This window comes from Podarcis liolepis, assembly GCF_965112155.1.
Source record: "Podarcis liolepis genome assembly, chromosome: 1".
Taxonomy (NCBI): domain Eukaryota; kingdom Metazoa; phylum Chordata; class Lepidosauria; order Squamata; family Lacertidae; genus Podarcis; species Podarcis liolepis.
Genome location: NC_139554.1, coordinates 117,875,052 through 117,901,105, shown reverse-complemented (window position 1 = coordinate 117,901,105; position 26,054 = coordinate 117,875,052). Strand labels below are relative to the sequence as shown.

Below are 26,054 nucleotides of genomic sequence, written 5' to 3'. Positions count from 1 at the left end.
GACAGCAGCGGAGGAAGCCGCTTGGGGTGGGGCGCACTGCGGAGCCTCCAGAGTCTGCCTGCCTCCTCCCACTCAGACACGCTAAAGCTGGGGGGGGGGGAGGCAGCAGGCGGACCATTTGGGCAGCGCGGAGCCTGCGCGCACCCAAGCCACTGGATCTCTCCCAGGAGAGACATGTGGCTGCAGGCTCTGCGGTTAGTGCCGCCCGGAATTTTGTCACCCCCCTCAGTGGTGGCACCCGGGGCGGCCCACACTCACTGCACCCCCGTTCCTCAGCCCCTGGCAGAGGATGCAGGGATAGGCCATCATGTTGCACTGAGGGCATTTACAACTGGTCATTGGAAACCATCATGTTGCACTGAGGGCATTTACAACTGTCTGGTGTAGTGGTTAAGAGCGGTAGACTCGTAATCTGGTGAACTGGGTTCGCTTCCCCGCTCCTCCACATGCAGCTGCTGGGTGACCTTGGGCTGGTCACACTTCTCTGAAGTCTCTCAGCCCCACTCACCTCACAGAGTGTTTGTTGTGGGGGTGGAAGGGAAAGGAGAATGTTAGCTGCTTTGAGACTCCTTCAGGGAGTGATATGATAAAGTGGGATATCAAATCCAAACTCCTCTTCTTGTTTTATGAAGGCAACCCTGTTTAGCAAAGTTTTTAATGACTGAGGTTTTAATGTGTTTTTTATCTTTGTTGGAAGCCGCCCAGAGTGGCTGGGGAAATTCAGCCAGATGGGCGGGGTATAAATAATAAATTATTATTATTATCATCATCATTATCATTTGAATTAACTTTTTGTACCTTTGACTGAACTATAAGAGTGTATCTTCTGGGTCTTTATAAGTCTTTGTACAAAGTACAAAGTAGACTTACAAAGGTAGGGTTCCCATATTTCTTGGATTTTTTAAGCATTTATTTTATTTTAAAAATTGCCCTACTTGCCATACTTCTGGGTTTTCCCAGACATTTTGCCGATTCAGCAAGAATCTGCCCGGAAGCCATTTTTGGAGCCCAGTTCCCAGATGTGTCCAGGAAACCTAGATGCATGGGAGGCCTAACAAAGGCCTTAACCTTTCTGTTTAGTTTTCCCACTGTTTGGAAGGACTAGGTTGTCCTTTTGAAGAGAAAGGATTGACATGTTTTCTGCTGCTGCTGTTCTCCTTTCTGTCCTCCATTTGTCACCATCCAACCAAGGATCTCAGTTGGTCTCTTCTCTACAATGTAGAGTGTTACGATGCCTCTCTACAATGTAGTGTTACGATATAGAAGCAATGCGGCAGCGAGCAGCTTGCTTGAAAGCAAAACATAAATGGGAATGTTGGGACTGTTTCGTGGGAAACAAAGGGACAGTCTATTCACAGTGCGAAGCACCGGAATTAGCTCAGAGTGTAATATGAGCTGTACAGGAAGTACAGGAGGAGTTTGTCTCTCTGCTGTTGGTGTTTGAAGAGAGCAGACGTGTTTTCTGTAACGCTGCAAAAGACAGAAATAAAGACATGTAAATACGTTTCTGTCTATCTCTTTCCCCTCCCTGGGGGGGGGGGCAGGAAAGAGTGGTGTGTTCTTCTCACGTTGAGGAGGATCGCCGATCGCGACCTTGCCTGTATCCTGCCGGGAAATGCAGATAGGGAGGTCAACCGGAGATTCAAGCCGGGTGCCTGGAGAGTGGCCAGTTTCTCCTGATAATGGCTTGAATCCCAACATGTAGAATGTACATCTTTCCATTTAAAAGCAGATTAAGCAGCCACAGGCTTGGTAACATCTACGATTACACTAAGATGTCATATATCATGTTCAATAAGAACTGAGTCAGATTTGACATGGGATTGGATATCCAAGTATACATATTTTATGTCCATTTAGGCATCGTAATAAGGTAAACTCTCTGATTCCAACCCTACCAAGATAAATCATTTAAAATTTCATTGATTTCATATTTTAAAATAAATTCTATTAGAAGTTATAGAGAAGAATAGAAGACTTAATATCAAATATATTTTTTATTCAACAGTCTAATAAGACAAAAACATAGAGAGGAAGAAAGAGGAAGAAAAGAAAAGAAAAGAGAGAGAGAGAAGAAGAGATAGAAAAGGTTTAAAGAGAAAAGAGAAATAAAACAATACTTTATTCACTCTAATACAATACTCAACTAAACCACTTTCTATAACCAAACATTATCGTCAATCCCCAGTTCCAAATGTCATTATTTCATTATTTCATTTCCTTTTTCACATAAAAACTCTATGAGAGGTTCCCAGTCTTTAGCAAATGTTCACGACTTTTCTCTGATTAAATTAATTTGCATTTCAGTGAGAGGGTTAAGCATGAACTTAAGTTGTCTCCTTCTGAAATCAGTGAAACTCTTCTATGTCTGCTTATAACTGAGTCCAACTAAGCTCACTGGGACTTACTCTCCAGAAAGTGGGATTCCCATCTCAAGTGCTCATCTTTGGCTTGATGATTTCATTTGTTATCTGTAGAGTTTCAAAATCCCAGTGGTCTCACAAATGAGTTTATGTGTTCCCAGCTCAGATTTTGATAATTTCTCAGACTTCACATGCCAATATCTTGATGTGATAGTTGACAGTACCAAACCACACGCCAATAGGTTCATCTACCATGTCGTCACTGGCCAAGCTCAAACTAATAATTAAATCAAGCAACTATTGTCATCTTTTATTTATGGCTTTTTCTGACAGATATGGTTAGACAATAGAGTGCTGCCACTGCCAGCATTATGTTCTCAGCCTTTGGTTACTGTCAGATACTGCTGAGAAATAAATTATGCCAAGTTTGTTGGGTGGTTATTAATACAATATGGCATACTAGCAAAGTGTAAGTATAGCATGTATATGTTATGAATAGCTCTCAAACTGTTCCACTTTTGGCAAAGCCTTTTCTGCATTTCAAGGACTAATATAGTTTGGAATTTAGAAGGGATGGTTAGGAAGGATGTTGTCAAGAACATAAGTCAAGGGTGGGATAGCTTTCATAAATGGAAATGATGAAATAACTTTCCGCTCCTATCCCCACTAAAGGGTATCTGAGGGTATATTTCAATGCATGCATCCAAAGAAACATGAAGCAAACTTAAATCCAATTGAAACCAATTACCATATAAGAGTTTATTATTCATATCTAGAGAGCCTACAAGGGACACGGGTGGCGCTGTGGGTTAAACCACAGAGCCTAGGACTTGCCGATCAGAAGGTCGGCAGTTCGAATCCCCACGACGGGGTGAGCTCCCGTTGCTCGGTCCCTGCTTCTGCCAACCTAGCAGTTCAAAAGCTTGTCAAAGTGCAAGTAGATAAATAGGTACCGCTCTGGCGGGAAGGTAAATGGCGTTTCCGTGCGTTGCTCTGGTTCGCCAGAAGCAGCTTAGTCATGCTGGCCACATGACCCGGAAGCTGTATGCCGGCTCCCTCGGCCAATAAAGCGAGATGAGCGCTGCAACCCCAGAGTCGGCCACGACTGGACCTAATGGTCAGGGGTCCCTTTACCTTTAGAGAGCCTACTGTACATAAAATGAAGGGATAAGCACAGGCCCTGTCTTCAAAGCCTGCGATCTAAACAAGGCAAGGCACTCAGTGAATGGGCCTGGTGGGAAGTGGTCACAGTGTGATAGCAGAGAATGTAAATTTAATCCTGTGTTCAGACAGGTAAAGCCAGGCCTTCAAGAAATACCTTCTCCCTCTTGCTTCTGCAGGATTCATGCAATGACAACAGTGGCACTTCTTAAGATCAACTTCTTATTTCAAATAATAGCAAGCAGAATCTCTTTAACAGAAATATGTGACAATTCCACCACCACAGTCAAGCATATGTGCCAGCTCCTAGGAGCCGAGGCAGTTTCAGTGCCCCCCCCCCTTTTTAGGGAGCCATTTTGAAATGAATTAAACACTTGGCAATTGATTTCAGCTAGTCAACAAGTGCTGTGCATTTTTATTCCCTAGATTTAGGGAAGGGTGCCTTTTGGGGGATAAAGATTTGTCCATTTGTACTTTGTCTTTTCTGAAACTGTTGTGTTGGGTCGGCATCTAGTATGTACATCACCCATGAGTTGCGTGACATGTTTGTCGTTTTTTTAATTTAAAAGGCACTTTTGTGACCAGTGTTAGCCGGTGTGATTTATAAGGGTGTTCCCTGCACATGCTCAGTAGGTGCCCATTGTAAGAGCAGGCTGAGTGGAGTGGGGAGGGATGGAATAAAACATTGGGGGACAGGCAGATGACAGGTTGTGGCTGTGTAAGACCCAGAAAATGGCAAGGAAAGAGGGGAGATGAGAGAAACGACATACTCCCAAACTAGGCTTCTCAGCCATGAGCATTTTACAGTTCAGGTGGGCCAAGAAGTTCAAAGTTGGCTATGAAAGGAGGCAAGGTGCAAAAATCACAGGAGATGTGTAAAAATAGTTTGAGGGACATGGAGGCGATAAGGAAAATATCCCTGGACTTCTGACAGACAACTTTTGAAGGCACAGGGGAAAGGGAGATTTAGGGAGCTCGGTGTGTGTGCTTCACCTGCTGAATTCCCTCTTTAAAGCAAATTCGACAGGTAAGCAAGGAAAGGGAAAAGTTGGGAACTTTATTTCTAATGTCTTTCTGTTGTTCTTTTCTTAAAATGAACCGGTTGTTACAGGTAAAGAAGGAGAATGGCCAGTAAAAGTTGTCACTCCGTTAGAGAAAGTATAGGAGCCTCGTAATTGTACAGTGGTACCTCGGGTTAAGTACTTAATTCGTTCCTGAGGTCCGTTCTTAACCTGAAACTGTTCTTAACCTGAAGCACCACTTTAGCTAATGGGGCCTCCTGCTGCTGCCGCGCCGCCAGAGAACAATTTCTGTTCTTATCCTGAAGCAAAGTTCTTAACCTGAGGTACTATTTCTGGGTTAGCGGAGTCTGTAACCTGAAGCATATGTAACCAGAGGTACCACTGTAACTTGCATGATAGGGTCAGTTACATAGACTCCATATGTCTTATTCCAGTCAACAGACAAATCTCAGGCTTAGGCCTACCACTGTGCCACTGACAGCCAAGCTAGTAGACTAGAACCCACGCCATGAGCTTTATCAAATCCTCAACTGGTAGATTTTGCATATTTTGCCTCCAGATTGTCACTGTTTTGAGAGAGGGGTTGAAATTTAGGTTTGTGCAATTAAGGTGGGTTAAACCACTCTTTCACCCCAGCACAATAAATCCACTTTTCATTTTTGGATTTTTTTGCCATTATAAATGTGGTGGGGAAGTACCCTGGAAAGTATGGGATGAACAAACGATTAATGGGAAACTGTATGATTACCCCACAAGCGTATCAGGAGGAATTGCTCACTGTTGTATAACTGCCCTGTAAACAAATCAGAACAAATGCTCAGTACAGACTGAACAGAATAGCCAAGAAAGCTTTGTGCAAGCAGATTGGGACGAATGATGAATAAATAGATCATATGGAGATGTGCGTGTATAGGAGAGAATTGTAAACATGGAAGCCAAGAACAAAGCATCTTGTGGCACCTTGGCTCCTCATAAACATGTATGAAACAGCCTATAGAAAGAAAGGACCTTGAAAAATGTGTGATCTTTGTAATTTGAAGCATGTGATTCCGCACAGAATTGGTGTCCAAAGTGAAACCATAAGTCATGAAACCACGCGGAGGGAGATGCATGGCTTCTGTTATGAGTGCCTTCAGAGAGCATGTGTGCGAGTGTGTATTCAAATGGTTCTGTTTAGAGGTTATAAACAAAAGGCTGGCTCTCCCCATTGTAGTAGAGTGTGTGCTACGGATTCTGGGATACAAGTGACATCAAAGCAACTGCGCTAATGAATTTCCTTAGCATTCATTGGCTCTATAAACGTGCTCCATCTGAGTAAACAAAGCTGCTGTTGTTGGGAATTTGAAGCGGCTGAAAAGTTGGAATGTTTAAAAGAGAAGGAAAACATTTCCCCTTGACTGCTTCAGAGTTATCAGATGGGCACATGGGTGTTGTGGGGAGGGGCAAAGGGGGCACTTAACCACCCCCAATCCTAAATGTGTGTATTAATGTACATACACACACACACATTCAGATTGTCAACAGGGTGTTTAGAGTGATCTCTGAAACAATTCCAACTGAGTGCGGCTACCGGACTCTGACTCTCTGCACGTTTTTGATGAAGTCTTCCTGGTCCAGCAGGCAGCTCAGATGAATGACACAGCTTCTGATTGAATGATGCGGCTTCTGCAAATGTTGTAATAGAGTGGTACCTCGGGTTAAGTACTTAATTCGTTCCGGAGGTCCATTCTTAACCTGAAACTGTTCTTAACCTGGAGCACCACTTTAGCTAATGGGGCCTCCTGCTGCCACCACACCACCGGAACACGATTTCTGTTCTTATCCTGAAGCAAAGTTCTTAACCTGAAGCACTTTTTCTGGGTTAGCGGAGTTTGTAACCTGAAGCGTATGTAACCCGAGGTACCACTGTATTTGGAAACCCTAGAAACGTAATGATTATATAAGGAGTTGTGGTGCTTTGTTACGATCAGCTGAAAGGTTTGGGGGTGCTGCTGGGCCCAGCTCTGCTTTTCGAGGGGCAGGTAGAGGCAGTGGCCAAGAGTAGGAACTAAAAGGGCTAACATGTTGCTCAGGGAAATGGGTAGAGAGAGAAACCTAGTGCTACTTTTTTGATTGGTTCAAGGAGGTGGGAAGGCACAAGGGTTTTCTATACAGTCGTACCTCGGAAGTCGAATGGAATCCGTTCCGGAAGCCCGTTCGACTTCCAAAATGTTTAGAAACCAAAGCATGGCTTTTGATTGGCTGCAGGAAGCTCCAGAAGCTACGTCGGACGTTCGGGTTCCAAAGAACGTTCGCAAACTGGAACACTCACTTCCAGGTTTGCAGCGTTCAGGAGCCAAAATGTCCAGGTACCAAGGCGTTCGGGATCCAATGTACGACTGTACAAGGTTGCTAGAGAGGGAAAGCGAAGAAGTAGAGCTATTTCACTTTCTTTAAGCTATGGATTTCGGCAACTGCTTCAAAAAAGCAGAAGACAGCTTAGCTCGTGAGCCCTAGGCACGTCCTGAAGATACTGCTTCATATATATCCTTTTATGGATAGCTCAGTTGGTTGGAGCATGGTGCTGATTATGCCAAGCTTGCAAGTCTGATATTCCTGCAATGCAGAGGGTTGGACTAGATGATCCTCAGAATCTCTTCCAACTCTACAATTCTGTTATTCTAAGACACTGTGCAGGTAGCACCCAAAATGTCTGCCTCAAGAGACAGTAAATCTCCAAGGGCAAGGCATGAGAACATCCCAATGGAAAACACGGAGGCAGCTACCAGTCCAGTCCAGTCCAGTCCAGCATCCGATAGAGGATTTGCTCTCAATATATAGCTCCCCAACTTGAACAACAGGAAACATTGGACATGGGTCACTATATATTAAGAGCAAATCCCCTATCAGACGTGAGCTGTTTACACAATGCTGGAACCCCTACAGAAAGTTATACGGCTTCAGGCATGATAGTACAACTCCAAGAGCATTTTGCCATGCATGGCTTTCTAAATATCTTCCTTAATTAGCACACTCTGCTGCTTTGAAACACCCAAGTTGTGAAACATGAAACTCATGTTGTGGTTTTGAACTATATCTCAAGAAGTTCGTGGGACAAGGATAAGACGGGCGTTCAAACATGGTAGGAAAAGAAGGAGCACAAATCAGGGCAATCTGTCCTCAAGCAACCTTTGTCCATGGCTTATTCCTCAGCTTGGGAAAGAGCATGAACAACCCTGGCAAAGTGAATTACAGTGGTACCTTGCTTCTTCAACTTAATCCGTTCCGGGAGTCTGTTCAACTCCTGAAACCATTCAAAAACCAAGGCGTGGCTTTCGATTGGCTGCAGGAACTTCCTGCATTCAATCGGAAGCCGCAGAAGCCGTGTTGGATGTTCGGCTTCCAAAAAACATTTGCAAACCAGAACACTCACTTCCGGGTTTATGGCGTTCGGGAGCTGATTTGTTCAGGAGCCAAGCCGTTCGAGTACCAAGGTACCACTGTACTTCTCACTCATTCTGGGATAAGTCAGTGACAGCAGAGATGTTACATCATGTACCTCAAGATAGCAGGATCTACCTTGTAGGTTCATGAGAAACCCACGGAATTATCGCACTTACAGGGCCTTAGTTTGACTTTGTAAAGACTTTGCAAAGACCTTGATGCTCAAGGAAGCTGCTTCCGTTTCTGTGCCCATAAAAGTGAGATCCTGCTATCAGGATTTTCCTAGAAACTTATAGGGTGCTGAAGAAATATTTTCCCCCTTTGGAATCAACATCCTAGACCAGGGGTCTGCAACCTTTAAGACAAAAAGAGCCACTTGGACCCGTTTCCAAAGAAAAAACAACAACTGGGAGCCGCAAAACCATTGCGACATTTAAAACAAATATATCTCCGGAGCCACGATCTGACAGCGGGCGGGAAGGTGACCAGGGACGCGGACTTATAAAAAATATTGGGGGGGCCCGGGAAAGCTCATGAATAATAAATAAGCTCATGAATATGCAAATAAAGTGGTGCCGCCTCCTCGTGAGCGAATAGGGGAGAGCGTGCTGCTCCTATTAATCAGCTCCGAAGGTGGAGCTTTTGCTCGGGAGGGAGGGCAGGAGGCATGCAGCCCGACCCTGTGCATTTTGGGCTGGGAGAGGGGCGGCGATGGCGCTCTGCTGGAGGGGCGCCGGAGATTATTGGGGGGGCCGAGCCCCCCCAAACGAATTTTTGAGGGGGCTCGGGCCCCCTCAAGCCCCATGGAGTCGGCGCCTATGAAGGTGACGTCGGGACGGTGCGTGACTAACGCACGCACCGCCCCCATGCGACGTCACAGCCAGTACAGCGCCCGCCACAGTGAGGAGTGTCAGGGCGCACAATGCGCCTCCTCCCCTCGCTAGTATCTGCCCCGGAGCCACGGCAAAGATGTAAAAGAGACACATGCGGCTCCGGAGCCGCGGGTTGCAGACCCCTGTCCTAGACCAACTTCCATTCATTCTTGTAGTATCAAGACAGAAGAAGTACATTTCCCCCCATTTCCCTGAGACTTCAAGGGGGTGGGGGGATGAAATCTTGAAAGAAGAGATGCAATCCAAAGGGAAACTGGAAATTCTCAAAAGCATCAAAATACATATAAATACATATAAATTATCAAAGGAGAACAAAGACATGTTTTATTTTTTTCTTCTACAAAAATATTCTCCCTAGGCTATAACAATGCATTACTCAGGCACAATCAATATATCTGAGCTTGAGAACCAAAATACTTTGAAATAAATTAGACTAGTAGGAGAAGAAACAAAGAACAAATTAACATGATTTTAAACACTGCTTAAATTTTTATGAACTTGGACCTTGAAATGTTATGATGAGCTCCCAGGAGCCTGTGCTAATATTTGCCAATAATTAAGAGTTGCACTTTCATGTTCCTTCTGATGTGAAAGGTTGGAAATCAGTGTGTTTGCTATCTTTATGGTCATACTGATATATCTTTAAAATAATTGTTTATTTTCTTAATTATTAATGAAATTCTTTAAACGGCTCTATTAAATTTTATTTGTTGGCTTGTTCCTCCACCTCTTGCTGTTAATATCCTAATGCTTGAATACTCCTACTCCTCGCCCAGTTTTACATTACTTTAGATTATTTAGAAGGAATGGCAAATATAAATAAACCCTGAAACATGCAGCTCTGAGGATTTGCAAGTACCATCCTCTGAAGTATCCTGGGGAACAAACAAACTCCAACAATTTTACCTGCTTAAGGCAGGCAGCACACCCTTAAATAATAGGCGATTCATGAAAGTGACAAAGGGATTTCTCAAGCATTCTGTGAATATACCCCAATGAGGTATACAGTAGTACCTCAGGTTACATATGCTTCAGGTTACATTCGCTTCAGGTTACACACTCCGCTAACCCAGAAATAGTGCTTCAGGTTAAGAACTTTGCTTCAGGATGAGAACAGAAATTGTGCAGCGATGGCGCAGCGACAGCAGGAGGCCCCATTAGCTAAAGTGGTATCTCAGGTTAAGAACAGTTTCAGGTTAAGAACGGACCTCCGGAACGAATTAACAAATTACCCCAAATTAACCCGAGATACCACTGTAATCTGAATAAAATATAATTATCTTTGTCTGTGTTGTAAACAAACAGTTTCAGGTTAAGAACAGACCTCCAGAATGAATTAAATACTTAACCTGAGGTACCACTGTATTTGAGACTGAATATACAGTATCAGGACTGTTGCTGTTTTAATCATACTCTTAGGCTGCAATCCTGTAGCCACTTTCCCAGGTGCAAAACCCCTTGAACTCAAGGGGACTTCCTTCTGATCAGGCATATATAGGGTTGTGCAGTTAGTCCATCAAAAAGCCCTATCAAAAGAGGTCAACTGACTTCAAAAACTCAGGGGAAAGCAGCTCTAACTCACGACCTGACACCACCACCCCAGCAATTTGGAAACTGCAGCAACATTGTCGGTTTCAAGACGCCCTCTTTCAAAGGGGGCAGGGAAGGGCTCCCAAGAGCTCACTGCAGTAATTTCAAACATTCCCCGTTGGCTATCTTTGCAGGCTTTTAGTTGTTGGGAGGAGCAGAATTTCTCTAGGCAGCAGGGAAATGTAAAATAAGCCCAATTATTAGAATAAAATTCTAATCCCGTTACTTATGGGTATGATTTATTTTTTAAAGACATTGTTATCAGGGCCTCACTTTCATCTGAACTTAATATTCCTAAAACAAGTAAAGATGCAAAAGATGTCGTGTAAAGAGAGAGGATTTTTGTTCTTCCCGCCACCACTGTTTTCAACTGAAGGGCTGTGGTGATTTCTCTCTCTCTTAAACAGAAAGCCTTGGTGTTCTGACTTACTCCGCCAGCCTAAAATTTTAAATGATGTTGCCTGGCAGGCAAATGTTCACACCCTCTTCTCTCTTAAGGGTTTATCTGAGCCACCACAGTCTCAGGTCCATGCAATCCTCTTCGCTCAAGAATGCCTTCAGCACCAATGTCCTCTTGCTGAGTTGCAGCATCACAGCACCAGCCGAACTGCTTGCTAAGTTCCTACAATCACATACAGTGGTACCTCGGGTTACATACGCTTCAGGTTACATATGCTTCAGGTTACAGACTCCGCTAACCCAGAAATAGTACCTCGGGTTAAGAACTTTGTTCAGGATGAGAACAGAAATCGTGCTCTGGCGGTGCAGCGGCAGCGTGAGGCCCCATTAGCTAACGTGGTGCTTCAGGTTAAGAACAGTTTCAGGTTAAGAACAGACCTCCGGAACGAATTAAGTACTTAACCCGAGGTACCACTGTACACCAGGCATGTCCAACTCCCAAGAAACTGCGATCTACTCACAGTATAAAAAGACTGGCTGTGATCTACCCATTTTCATTGCCAAGAGTTGTTGAGATTTTTTTAGGGGAGGGTTGGCCAAAGTTGTTAAGCTATTTTTTTATTTTATTTTTTGTGGAGAGTAGACTACAAAGTTTTTGAGCTTTTTGGGGGGGGGCAGGGTTGGCCAAAGTTGTTGAGCTATTTTGGACGGGATCTACAAAGAACACTAAGGCGGTCAATAAACCACGATCCACCTGGGACACCCCTGTGATCAACCGGTAGATCACGATTGATCTGTTGGACATGCCTGAGATACACCCCTCTCCATTTTCCACATGATTAGAACAGGGATAGCTCTACTCTCCACCATCAGAGGCACTGGTGAGCAATGAAGAAGCACAGACCCCCATTAAAACACCACCAGAATTGGTAATCCTTGTACAGCAATGGTATCGAAACTCCCGTATTTTTCACTCCATAAGACGCACCTAGTTTTTAGAGGAGGAAAACAAGAAAAATATTCTGAACGAAACAGTGGATGTATGATTTTTGTGGTTCATGCTGTGGCCACAGACATGTGATTTGACGGTGAGTTTGGGGTAGCGCAATGCAAAAATCCATGTGGATCTGTGCTTTGTAACCACATTTTTGCGCCATTGCGGCCCCACAAAACAGTGGATGTGTGGGTTTTTTGGTGTAGGCTGTAGCTATGGACATGCTATGTGATCTGATGGTGAATTTGGGGTGACCCAATACAAAAATCTTGAGGATCCATGTGGATCGGTGCTTTGTAACCACGTTTTTGCGCCATTGCAGCCCCAGGCAACAGTGGGTGCGTGATTTTCTCGATCTATTAAAATACAGCAAATTCAGACAGAAGTTTTAATATAGCTGCATAGGATCTGTGTGTGTGTGGAGCTAGCTAACCAAGAGTGGTAGTCTAAGGGTTCACCTCATGGGGGAGTGGGGAATAGGAATGGGTCTGCTTGTCTGTGCTCTGTATAAACTGCTTCTCTAGCTAGGCATCTTTAGAATGAACGCTCGACAATAGTTTCTCAATCACAGGCTTTCATGGCCAGCCATTGATGTAGAGCCATTCCAGTTTATACCACAATATATGAACAATTGCTAATTTAATGTGCAAGATCCAGGTGTCTCCTCTCGAGAAAGCGTTTCTGTTCTGAGGATATGGCAGTCTTTAAGGTGCCACAAAATTCTGCATTGTTTTATGTGTTCTTGCATTTCCTGGCCTTCGGAAGCCACTGTTTTTCCTTCCCCCTTTATTTTCAGGGTAACAGTGTCCCAGATGAAGTGGGCTCTGGTCCACAAAAGTTTATGCCATAATAAATCTGTTGCCACAAGACCCTTGTGGGATAACCAGCCTCATATAACCAACGCGCTTAAGTCTAATTGATGCAGAATGAGTTATTACCATAGAGTAAGCTGTCCTGCTAGGATTAGCTCACCTAGGGAGGGACTAGGCAATCAAGACTTTGTTCCCCTCCAATCTACTAGAGAAGCTTAATGTTCCTATATCAATAATTTAGGCATTTTCACCACTGTAACTAAGCCACGTTCTACAGCCTGTGCAACTGTTTCTGAATGCTGTATGGAAAAGCACAGGAACATGACCTTTGGAGAGTTTGTAAGTAAAGCATTTTTAACTTTCTAAATGTGTAGTCTTTTTCTATGTTAGGGTAAGAGGGATGTTTTGGAAGTCACAATGGCATATTTCAAAGGTCTAACAGTCTGTATTTCCATGGTTTACTTTGCTGCATATTTTGTGATTTTAAATCTCTTCTGGGGTTATCTCACCAAAGAGGACTTGTGGAAAACCTGGATCTTGGAAGTCTCCTTTCTATATACCTGTTTTTTTCTTGCCACCAATAACCCTTACCTGTTTCTTCTGGGTTCATGCCCATGACTTTTGTCTCACTCCAGACCTGAAGTTTATCTGAGAGAGGGAGAGGGAGAGACAGGGAGAGTGTGTGTATGTGTCAGGAGTCAGTAAGGGACCAAATGGGAGTGAGCCCACAGGAGATGGCCATCAGTGGATAGCTGACGTAGCTGGGGTTGTAGGACCTAGGTCAGCTCAATTTGCAAGGCTACCCAGGCACTCGGGGATTTGGTGTTGGATGGAAAGACATGCTAGATATAGAGCACCTGAGGCATTAAAGGTAAAGGGACCCCTGACCTTAGGTCCAGTCGTGGCCGACTCTGGGGTTGCGGCACTCATCTCGCTTTATTAACTGAGGGAGCCAGTGTACAGCTTCCGGGTCATGTGGCCAGCATGACTAAGCCGCTTTTGGCAAACCAGAGCAGCGCACGGAAACACCGTTTACCTTCCTGCCACAGTGGTACCTATTTATCTACTTGCACTTTGACGTGCTTTCGAACTGCTAGGTTGGCAGGAGCAGGGACTGAGCAACGGGAGCTCACCCCATCGCGGGAATTCGAACCGCCAACCTTCTGATCAGCAAGTCCTAGGCTCTGTGGTTTAACCCACAGCGCCACCTTAACCCATAGCGCCACCCCTGAGGCATTACACTTGCGCTAATAATTTTTCTCAGTTTGTGTAGTCTTTTAAATTAACAATAGCCAATGGGTGAATGAGTTGCTTGACCTACCCGTAACCTTAATTTTATGAGTGGATAAAAACGTATGAAAATGATTTGCAAAATCTGTCTAATGACACAGCAGAGAGCACATGTTAATATGGTTTCCTCCAAATATGGTTGTCTGTGATAAACGCTACCAGATTTCCCCCCACACCCACCCATCGTATTTTAGGCTACTTACACAAGGAAGACAAATGGGCTCAGCGAAAGGGCATTTCCTTTGGCGGATGCAAGCTACAGACCACCCAAGAGCCACGCAGCAGTGATGGTATCAAGCTGAAAAGCTAGCACAGGGCTTTGCTAAGTCTGAGAAGGCAGATAGCTGCGATAGGCGCATTGAATCCATTGTGAAAACAGGCATGAGATAACTTTTTAACATAAATATAAATTTAAAAATAGCCTAGGATGCTAGAGGAGAGTTGTGTGTCCAGCTGGTGGTGAGAAATGGACTGTGTACAACGACAGAGCAATGAAATAAATAGATTAGCTTAGCATTTCAAGAGGTCTTTTGACATCCCCTCTTGCCTTAAGAACCTTATAGGCTGACAGTGGCAGTTGCTTCTATAATTGTGGTAAAGGTAAAGGGACCCCTGAGCTTAGGTCCAGTCATGGCCGACTCTGGGGTTGCGGCGCTCATCTCGCTTTATTGGCCGAGGAAGCCGGCGTACAGCTTCCAGGTCATGTGGCCAGCATGACTAAGCTGCTTCTGGCGAACCAGAGCAGCGCACGGAAACTCCTTTTACCTTCCCGCCGGAGCGGTATCTATTTATCTACTTGCGCTTTGACGTGCTTTCAAACTGCTAGGTTGGCAGGAGCAAGGACCGAGCAACGGGAGCTCACCCCGTCACGGGGATTCAAACCGCCGATCTTCTGATCAGCAAGTCCTAGGCTCTGTGGTTTAACCCACAGCGCCACCCACATCCCTTATAATTGTGGTATGTCGCCACAAATGACACTTAACAACAGGGTGTGGGTGTGTCTGTGTGGGTGTGGCTTGTCTGTCTGTACATTCAGACACCTCTTGAGATATAATCACTGAACTTGGCATAAAGGGACCAAGATTTGGGACATAATATTGATTTTGAAAAATGGGGAAAATTGTGGACAAAAACAATTAAATTTACAGCATGTATGTCACTCAAGGAAAATTTAATGAAGATGATGTATAGATGGTATTTGACACTGGCCAAACTTGCTAAAATGTATAGAAATCAAGATAAAGATAAAGAATGCTGGAAATGTAAGGAGAAAGAGGGGGATTTCTTCCACATGTGGTGGACATGCAATAAGGTGAAAGCCTATTGAGACATGATATACAATGAATTGAAAAAGTTTTTTAAATATACCTTTAATAAAAAACCAGAGGCGTTTTTGTTAGGTATAATTGGAGATGAAATTCCTTAAAAAGATGTAAATTTGTTTATGTATGCTACAACAGCAACAAGGATACTTTTGGCCCAGAAATGGAAGCAGCAGGAACTTCCAACATTGGAAGAATGGCAGACTAAAATGATGGAATATGCAGAATTGGCAAAGCTGACAGGGAAGATCCAAAATCAGCACGACAAACTGTTTGAAAAGGACTGGTGTAAATGTATACAATATATGAAAGAATATTGTAAACATTTGAAAACATTTGTAGGTTTGAGTTGAAATATTTTGTAATGTTAATACTGAGAGCTGGTTTACATTTAATGAGGTAAATATTATTAAGGAAAAAAAGAAGGTAAATAAGTGGCTAAAGAAATGCTAAGATGTAAGTGAATATTTATGAAAGCCAGAGAGTGAGATGGAGGAAGTCAAAGCTCAATTTGAGCAATGCTTTTGATGATGAGATTATGTAATGGAATGTGATTATGATAAAATGTAAACTTAATAAAAATTATTATAAAAGGGGAAAAAGGGAAAAAACTTGCATAAGGGTTCCTGGGGTGGAAGAGCCTGCTCTCATCTATGATGGTGAAGCAAAATGTTCCAAACTGCACCAATTTGGACGCCCCTTGAGATATCATCACCCAGTTTGGTGTGACTGTTCTAAGTCTGTGCCAAGGATCTGCAAAGGGCAGCCCTGGGGCTGTTTGCAAGAGGACTTTCAAACTGCCCTGCCTGTGCCTGATAGTCAAACTCATAAGCTGGTGAGCGCTGGGTGCAAGCCTGGTAGGTGCAGGGGTCTGTTCCACTCGTGTTTTACCTACATGTGACCTGCTAGGAATTAAAAAGGGAGTGACCAAGACTGCATAAGTCCAAAGGCAGAAAGATTCCATGACTGGGGCGGGGGATCAGAGAAGAACCAGTTACCGGCCCCAAGTTTGGCCTGTGCTAGAATTTGATGAGTCTCTTACAATCAGTTACAGCTCCAGTGGCAATAGTCACATTTCAACATTGGGGTTATGGCCCCAACAGCAGCAGTTTCTTAGAAGTTATGGGCAGAGCCAGGTACTTTCAGCTAGTATCTTATATTTGGGGAGATGGGGAATGCAACAGCTGCTACTGCTACAGTGGTACCTCAGGTTAAGAACTTAATTTGTTCTGGAGGTCTGTTCTTAACCTGAAACTGCTCTTAACCTGAGGTACCACTTTAGCTAATAGGGCCTCCTGCTGCTGCCGTGCCGCCGGAGCACGATTTCTGTTCTCATCCTGAGGTAACGTTCTTAACCCGAGGTACTACTTCCGGGTTAGCGGAGTCTGTAACCCGAGGTGTTTGTAACCCGAGGTACCACTGTACTAGCAGTTATATCTTAGCTTGTCGCCACAACACTGAAAGATATGATTACTATATAGATAAGTGGCAGGTTGAGAGGAGGTCCCTACCAGGACAGACTTTGCACGTGTGCTCAAGACATCGATTCCATAAAACATATTTTGTTGCATTGTGCAAAATATGAGCAAGCCAGGGCTGAACTGATACTAGCCTTGCTGATACCTTTCCCGGGAAAATCAGAGGCTCACTATGTCAGGTTCCTACTGGAAGACCGGACAAATGCTAGAACGTTAGCAGTGGCAAAGTTTTTATCGGTGGTTGCAAGAACAAATGATCCCTATATTCTAAACAAAATGCTTGTTTCACCTGGAGGTAGGCTGTATGAATTGTGTATTTGCTTTGTAATGATTTGTTGGGTCTCTGGACCGTAATAAAGATTGATGATATAGATAGTTTGTATTTACTCCACGATTACTATATCCCCCTGTTCAATTCAGCATCGAACCCCAGGTGGTTTTGCGGGCAGCTTACCCAGGAGCCCATTCACACCCTTAACATATAGTTGAACCAAGGTGGTGAATCTTGCCTTCAGACCACACCCTGGGATTAGAAAACAAATGCAAAGTTTTTGCTCAGTTTTACTCCAAACTCAACACTGCATCCCAGTTTCTACGTGCCTACACAGAGCGGCACAGGTTGCGGGGGAATCAACCCTGGAATTAGGAAGCCAGAGCTCTTTCGATTGTAAAATATGCTGAGACATTTACAGCACCTGGCGTGGCGGAGATCTAAATTGTGTTGTCGTCCTGTAGGTTCCCCAAGCTGCCTCGAACAGAAGCTCAAAACGCCCCGCCGAAGGTGTCAGCAGCCTAAAGTGCTGAATAGCCCCGAGGACAACGTGTATTATAACCAGTTAAATGTGAGTTCAAAGTGGCAATAAAGCAGTTTTACTGGCTTTGTCTCCAGTTAATAATTTTGTTATTGATACCTGTTCCAACCCCTCCAGTTCCCCCACCCCGCCCCCACCCCCTTGCCCCCACCCCACCCTGACGTTCTTCAGCTCTCGTCTTGAACATGTGCTTATGCTCTTTATCTGTTGCTTTCATGTCAGGATGTCTGCCTTCACGGTGAATAATTGATGTGGTTTATCAAAGACGAGCAAGATGCATGCTTCATCAGGCTCGCTTGAGCCCTTTGATCAAAAAAATTATGCTGTGACTTCTGATATTATCAGCATCTGCTTGCATTCAACACAAAATCACTTTGAATTAAAAATTAACGACTTGCTGCCTTGCTTTGACTGTGTGTTCTTGGCCCTCTCCACAGGGAGCTCTAGAATATCAAGGGAGCAAGAGGAAGCCAAGAAAACTTGGGTAAATAGCTATCTTCTTAGTTCTAAGCAACTGTAAACAGAAGAAGGTCCTTTGTGATATTACAGAAAACGCACAAACTTTCTGGAGAGAATTCTAAAAATAAACAGCCAGACTCAATATAGCAACCTTGGCTATTCTGCTACAGAAGCAAACAGAAAACGGCGTCTAATCTCGTCTGTTAAAACGTGGCAACCATCTCTTGCAAGACTGAGGGCAACCAAACAGGTTCTTCTTGACGGAATTTCTGCAAAGTTTTGATTTTTCTTTCTTTGTTTTGTAATGGGTTTGATACAAGGAGTGGACTGGGAGTCCTAGAAGCAGAACCAACTGTCTGCACTGGCTCAGAATGAGGGGCAGTAAAATGCAGAAGTCCTTCCTGGTCTCTGACATGGACCAGCTGAAGGGAGAAAAGGCAGAAAAGGCAATCAAAGCATTTGTTCCTCAAAAGAGGCGATCCATGTTCATTCTTGGCTGTGGTCTGCTTTGTTTGCGACTCCTTTTCCCTTACGCAGATTCAGTTTCCTTAAAGGGAAGATCATGCGCACTCTCAATTACGAAGTGTCCTGTTCTTGTTTTCCAGTGAATCCCTAGATCAGATAGCCACCGAGAACATCAGTTATAAAGCATGCTAGCAACCACCACCACCTGACCCTTCCAAAGCCATCCCAGATAAAATAACCTTATGATGCTTCTGAACCTCAAATGTGATTCAGACGTATCTGCATTTTATATAACTTGCTTGTATTGGTGTTTTAAAATTGTAAACCAGCTTGGATGCCTTGGTAGAAAGGCAGTATATAAATCCAAATAAAGTGTGTTGTGAGGGAATGGATACAGTCAAAGAAAGCTGTGCTTGGTCACCCATTGACACCAATGAAACACAAGTCTTAATTAACTTGCCCCCTTGATTTCACTGCAGCCTAGGTTCAACTGAGTCTGAATCCAACCCAATTTGTTTGTGAACATTCATTTAAGATTTCCTTTAGTATGTTATGATCCTTTGTTGTTTTGTGTGTGTGTTTACAAATAATAGTTCAACAAATTACCACTATTACTACTACTTTTTGTGTATGCTGTCTGGGAACGGCATCTTGTCTTACAGAGAATCATGCTAGCAATGCAGTTACCTTCTCCTAGTGCCATATAGGAACAGTTTTTTATCTCAGTGTGCAGTGTTTAATAACCACTCAGGGCAAGACCAAGGGAGCCTGTTGAGCAAGTGGAAAACACTTCAATTCACACAAGGAAGGAGGCCTCCAATTTCTACCAGTGTGTCTCTCACCTAAAGCCCCCCATCACACCCCACACTGTTCCAGAGCGTCTCCTGACCTACCCCTGGGGCAGGGAAACAAGGAGCCACAGCAAGGAAGAGGAGGCAGGAAACCTTCCGTGTGTAAAATTCCCCTTGCAGTTCTTAGGATCCATCCACAAAGTTTAAGCAGCCCATAAGCAGTGGTGCTTGACGTGTAAGTGGGTTCCCACGAGGCAAGACACAGTGATAACAGGAAGAACCTTTATTGAACTAGACAACAGGGCCAAAGCAACTGCTTATATACATTTCTAAAGGCCTGGGCCCCTCCCACTCCCAACGTGATTGGCTGTCTAAACTTCCAAGCTGCGAATCATGACTCAGAGTTTAAGGGCCAATGGCAGAGGTCCAAATCCTGAAATGTTCTGTGATTGGATATCATGTATCGAATCAAAACACAGGGGCTCAGAATCCTTAGTCCAGACTCAAGCTCAGGCAAACACAGACCACTGAATACGTAACTGTGCTATTCCATTACATGAACATCCGTTGACTATGTGCACGACGCCACAGCATAATTGCTGGGGATTTTTGTCATTGATCAACTATCCACCAGAAGTTGTGTGAAGCTTCTATGAGTTATTCAGGAAGCATCTTGGTTATTTTAGAAGTATGGCTGATCACTTAAAAACAAACAAGGACTGCACTGACTTCGTGTGGCATGGATTTGTAAGAATCATTTGACAGAAACCCAAATCATGGCTTTCCTCACTATAGAAACTTTGAAACACCATAAATCCAAACTGTATTATTGATGAATGATTCATACAGAGCTCCTAAGCAGGAAGTAGCATGCTGTGTTCCTGGGTTTGAAAGCCTGGAAGAGTCCTAACTCAAAGCCAACACCTTAAATTTATCCCAGTGACTCTAGGGAGCTAGTGCATGTCTACTCTGAAGTAGGCCCCACTGAGTTCAGCCGGACTCACTCCCAGGTTAATGTGCATATGATTGCAGCTGCAGTGTGTTATTCTTCAAAGCTCTTTCCCAGAGAAGCCATATATTTCACCTAGTGTTGCCATATTTCAAAAAGTGAAAATCAACAAAAGTTGTCGAGCTTTATTTGCAAAATCTCAACAGAAAAATGAGTTTTTGAGCTATTTTTAATGAAATTCACCAAAATCTACACTTCCGACACGGGCTGCCATACGTCCAGATTTTCCTAGGCATTTCAGCGATTTCTGCCCAGATCCTGTTTACAAGGGCCAAATACCAGCTATGTCCAGAAAATTCATGGCAACCCTAACTTCACCAGCCAGCAGTCAGTCATCAAGCACAAAATTGTTTTTGTTCTACCACCCATACGAAAGGACATTTTGTACACAGTAAACATAAACTTCTAAAAAGAATGTGGTGAGCCATTCAGAATGGTTTGTGTTTCCTTCTTTTTCCTCAGGCAAATAAAAGTGCTTGATTGGGAGGATGAGTATTACAAATCATTGTCAGCCGCAGATTCCATCACAGAGGAGGAAAACACATTCCAAGCTCTTCCTTCTTCCAGAGGAGTGTCCTTTCGGAGCTGAACTTTTACCACTTAACTCTTTTGGTACAATGCTGGTAAGAAACTTAACATATGCTTCTCATTTCTGGTTCACATGTGTGCATGTGGTATGCACATTGCCGATCAGAAGGTTGGCGATTCGAATCCCCGCGACGGGGTGAGCTCCCGTTGCTCGGTCCCTGCTACTGCCAACCTAGCAGTTCAAAAGCATGTCAAAGTACAAGTAGATAAATAGGTACCGCTCCGGCGGGAAGGTAAACGGTGTTTCCATGCGCTGCTCTGCTTTGCCAGAAGCGGCTTAGTCATGCTGGCCACATGACCCGGAAGCTGTACGCCGGCTCCCTCGGCCAGTAAAGCGAGATGAACGCCACAACCCCAGAGTCGGCCACGACTTGACCTAATGGTCAGGGGTCCCTTTACCTTTACCTTTTTACATAATACTTTAAATACATATTTTGGGGGCACCTTGACGTACGTTATTTGACAACATAGGTAGAACAGGAAGAGATTCAACAAATGCTGGTGTCTACCATGGTTCTGTATCCTGCATACACACCATACATTTAAAGCACAATTTTATTTTATTCCCCCCCCCCGCTCTATAATCAATTTTATTAAGTTTTCAAAAGTTTAACATATAATCTTCAATACATCATAAATTTATCTTTTTTTTCCACTTCCCACCTCATTTTCCACGGTGCTTTTATTTATCCCCCTCTGCTGCACACTACCTTTGATTTCTTATCCCATCACAACAATACTGTATTCTCTAAATCCTTTGGTTGCTCATAATTCAAATCCTGCTCACGAGTTCATCATACAGTGGTACCTCTGGTTACATGCTTAATTCGTTCTGGAGGTCCGTTCTTAACCTGAAAGTGTTCTTAACCTGAAGCACCACTTTAGCTAATGTTGCCTTCCGCTGCCGCTGTGCCGCCACTGCGCAATTTCTTCTCTCATCCTGAAGCAAAGTGCTTAACCCGAGGCACTATTTCTGGGTTAGCGGAGTCTGTAACCTGAAGCGTCTGTAACCTGAAGTGTCTGTAACCCGAGGTACCACTGTACTGTAATATTTCCTTAAATATTCCGAAAAGGGCTTTCATTCTTCCACAAAACAATCATCATTAGGTTTTCTTATTTTGGCTCTTAACTTTGCAAGTTCAGCATACAGTGGTACCTTGGTTCTCGAACTTAATCTGTTCCAGAAGTCCGTTTGACTCCTGAAACAGTTTGGAAACCAAGGCACGGCTTCTGATTTGCTGCAGGAGCTTCCTGCACTCAAGAGGAAGCCACATCGGACATTCAGCTTCAGAAAAACATTCGCAAACCGGGACACTTACTTCCACGTTTGCAGTGTTCGGGAGCCAATTTGTTCATCAACTAAGCCGTTTGAGAACCACTGTAATCCATTGCCTTGCTTATCCATTCTTCTTTGGTGGGAACTTCTTCTTCCTTCCATTTACAGCACAATTATACCCCAAAAAGAGTCTTGTAAACAGTAGCATAGGCCTCCACAAAGCTACAACTCCCAACACACTGAACAAACTCCAGTTCCCCGGATTCTTAATGGAGGGGGATGACTTACTTTAAATATATGGTATGTATGCAGCCCAAGAGAAGGCAAGAAAAGGTAAATCAAAACATCAATGTGGCAGCCTTGTCTCAAAATTATGGCTTGTTTCTATAACAGAATATCTTGCTAACCGTAATGGAATGAAGAGGTCATAGCCTAGTGGTAGAGCAATGGCCTTGCAAGCAGAAGGTGGCAAGTTCAATCCCCCAGCACAGGGGACCCCAGACTAAGGCCCGCAGGCTGGATAAGGCCTGAGGGACTCATTTATCCAGCCCACGGCGACCGCAGCCGCCCGCTGCTGCTGCCCACTCTTACCAGCACTGTGCTGCGCGGCTGCCCACTTCTGGGTCAGAGGAGCACTGGAAATAGCTTTTGTGAATGCGCAAGCGTTATTTTCTTTGCACATCCGGGTTGGAGGAGGCCCGTGCCCATGTGCACAAGCTATTTCTGGTGCTCCTCCAATCCAAGAGTACGCCGGAAATAGCGTGTGTGCACGTGTATGGCACGCGCTCCCCTGCCCTCTGGCCTGCTGCACGATCGGCGCTGGAGACACCAGCCTGAGGCGCAGTAAGTTTGCTGACCCCTGCCCCAGCATCTTCAGGTGCGGTGTGAAGAGACACCTGCCTGAAACCTTGGAGAGCCACTGCAAGTCAGTGCAGATAGTAATGTGCTGGATGGACCAAGGGCCTGACTCTGTACGAAGCAGCTTCCTCTGTTCCTGTGCATGGCATGAGTTAGGGTGACTCTTGCAGCTTTTGCCTCGTAAACAAAACATGACGCAGCATTGGAGGAGGCATTCTGAGACACAGCCGAACTCTGAAAACTGGAGTAGATTCATAAAGCGAGGAATAATTAGCACAGTGGAGGAATCTAGTATAGCCTCCGTTCAAAATGCTGAATGTGTGCTTCTTGACGTTATCTTGTCAAACGGTATTTTGTGATAGAACGTGTAGCTCTTGTTTCCCCAGAGGAGAAACACGCACACATTTTCAAAAAGCCTAAGCGGTAGAACAGTTAAGAGCCTATTACCGAATCTCTTGATTTAGCATTTTATGACGCGAAGTTGGAAATAGTTAGATCGGAGCCAAGACTTTGCAGCACCTCGGGAAAATAAATGATATGGTCTGTTGTTGGGTGCCATTCATGTGGACTCTCAGGTCGCTATGTGTCGCCTTTCAGCCACACTGTGCAACCGGCAGTGGTGTGCATTGACTTGTTCTCCTGACCCCTTGGTATGGGGGAAACAGTGGGCAGCTAAAATGGACAAGAGCCCACTACAGGTTCCTGATTTTAGCCCTGATAGGCAGTTCCTGATGGTTGGGTAGGAAAATCAGGATGGTATGCTTTCATTGATTTAATGGGAAGGCGCCAGCTTTAACGAGTGATGGAAAAATTGAATTGGTGGGGCTGTGTTGAGGCCTACCTAGGCTCCCTTGCACCCTTGGCAAGGAGCTGTATCAGGGCCTCCGAAGCCAGGAGAGACCATGGACCAGAAAACTCCAAACATTTGCTTTCCGTCTCCTTTCACACTTCAGCCACTGCCATCAGGGTCAGGTGTGCTCTGCTCAGCCTCCCCTCATCCTCTTCTTCCTCCTCCAGCATTCTGTCTGTCTGCCTGCCTGCCTTCCTGCCTACCTCTCTCCTTCCACGTGCTGCCTTCCCTTCCTCCTCCTCCTCCTGCAAGTCTCGCCCTCTCTCTCCATCTTTCCTCCCTCTGAGCCCCAAGCTCCCCAGGGGATCCTATGGACCTCGCCTGGCCACCCAGAGCAGCTGAGGAGCAGCCCAGAGATTGTGCACCCAGGCGAGCAGCAGTGGCAGAGCTAGCTACATCCCTCAGGGATGACACCCAGGGCGAAACGCCCCCCCCCTCCTATGCCCCTGGTGAACAGTCTCCAAGCCAGACCGAAGAAGTACAATTTTTGTGCCCCCTCAACTGGCCTGCACTCTTGCCAGGGGCCAACTTAAGCAACCCCTAGGTATGCCTCTTCCTCCTCCTCTCCTCAGCCAGTGAGTTACCTTTTTCCATGGGGAGGGGCTCAAACTCTGCGTCTGAGGGCCCCCTCCCCCTGAAAAGGGTGCCTTGCTCCATGGCAGCAAAGGATGGAGCTCAACTGCTTCTCTTTCTGAGGCAGCACCGCAGAGGTTGGCTGGCTGCCTCTCACTTGGGGGCAGTGCTGCTGCCGCCTGCTAACTTTGTTCATTGACTTTGTGGGAGCCCAGCCCCCACCATTATATTATTGTTGGTGTCCAAGCACCCACGGTCCCCTAGAGTTGACTCCTATTGCCTATACCGGGGGTAGGCAACCTAACGCCCATGGGCCGGATGCAGCCCAATCGCCTTCTAAATCCAGCCCGTGCACAGTCCGGGAATCAGCGTGTTTTTACATGAGTAGAATGTGTCCTTTTATTTAAAATGCATCTCTCGGTTATTTGTGGGGCATAGGAATTCATCCTTATATTTTTTTCAAAATATAGTCCGGCCCCCCACATGGTCTGAGGGACGGTGGACCGGCCCACAGCTGAAAAAGGTTGCTGACCCCTGGCCTATACAATGTATGCTTTTTGTTTAGAGTCACTGGCAGCACCCAATATGGACTAGTGACATGAGTTATCCTGTACACTAGAGGAATTCTGTTATGTACTGAGTTGAATAGGATCCAAAAGGCAGCAGTCTGATTGGTCCTAGAACAATAGGATTCAGAATGCAGCAGTCTGATTGGTCCACAGGAGCCACCCAATGCAGCTCAAGGTGGAAGGGAATCCACAACCTGATTGGCCTACAGGAGAATCCCGGAATTAGCCAATCACATGGGGCCCATTGTATAAATAATGTATATAAGGCAGACATTCTGGGGGAACTTCCATTCCTCCTCACCACTATGAGCTGAATAAAGAGCATGAAATCCACTCTCAACTTTGAGTATATTTCAAATTCCCTTTCCATTTGGTTCATTGGTATCAAGGTAAAACCTGCTTGATGCAATTCAGTTAAAGGTGGTTTGCTGTCTTCCTGCTTTTGACTGGGAGACTGGATTGAATTTTCCTGAAAGCCACACTTTGTGGAAGTTAAAGGGTGGAGGCACTGAATGTAATTTTGTACTACTATTAGTTGCTGGCAAACAGCTAGAGAAAAGCAGCCTCAGCGGCATTTTGATCCCTGTGGTTGGGACTGGCACTGCAAATGCCGACTGCCAATTCCTTATCATTCCTTCTCAGCCTATCGTTTGCAAATAAATGGATTGTTTTCCCCAAAGACCCTGTGAAGAAGAGCAGCGCTCTGGTCTTCCACCACTCAGGAAAGGGACAGAGAAATATTTAAATACAAGGGGTTTTTATTTTATTTCCCACTCCCCAAATCTCTTTACTGGATACTTGTCAAACTAAGTTTCACAATACATTATATTACTTTGGCTACAGAAAAGAAACTTACTTTGGTTAAAGAAAGGAAAAACAAAGGAGGGAAGGCAATGTGTTTCTGTCAAGAAAGTAGTTACTGGTAAACTGTTTTAAGTACAAGTTGGCAAGTAAATATCTCCAAGCACCCGGCTGGTCCTGTTTAGCAGAAATGTCAGAACTGTGTAACTGTCAAAGCCAGGGGACAAGTCAAGGATTGGTATTGAGGGAATCGAGC

The 26,054-nt window shown here is 44.7% G+C and overlaps 1 protein-coding gene across 1 annotated transcript in view; it reads left to right on the top strand.

Moving 5' to 3' along the window:
- The window catches only part of MYO3B (myosin IIIB), a 292,153-nt gene that overhangs the window by 253,626 nt on the left and 12,473 nt on the right, over nt 1-26,054 (top strand). The window contains exons 34-36 of the mRNA XM_083467558.1: nt 17,483-17,589; nt 17,997-18,043; nt 20,746-20,906. Of these exons, the coding sequence (XP_083323684.1) occupies nt 17,483-17,589; nt 17,997-18,043; nt 20,746-20,872 (281 nt within the window). The 3' untranslated portion in view covers nt 20,873-20,906. The remainder of the gene's footprint in view (nt 1-17,482; nt 17,590-17,996; nt 18,044-20,745; nt 20,907-26,054) is intronic.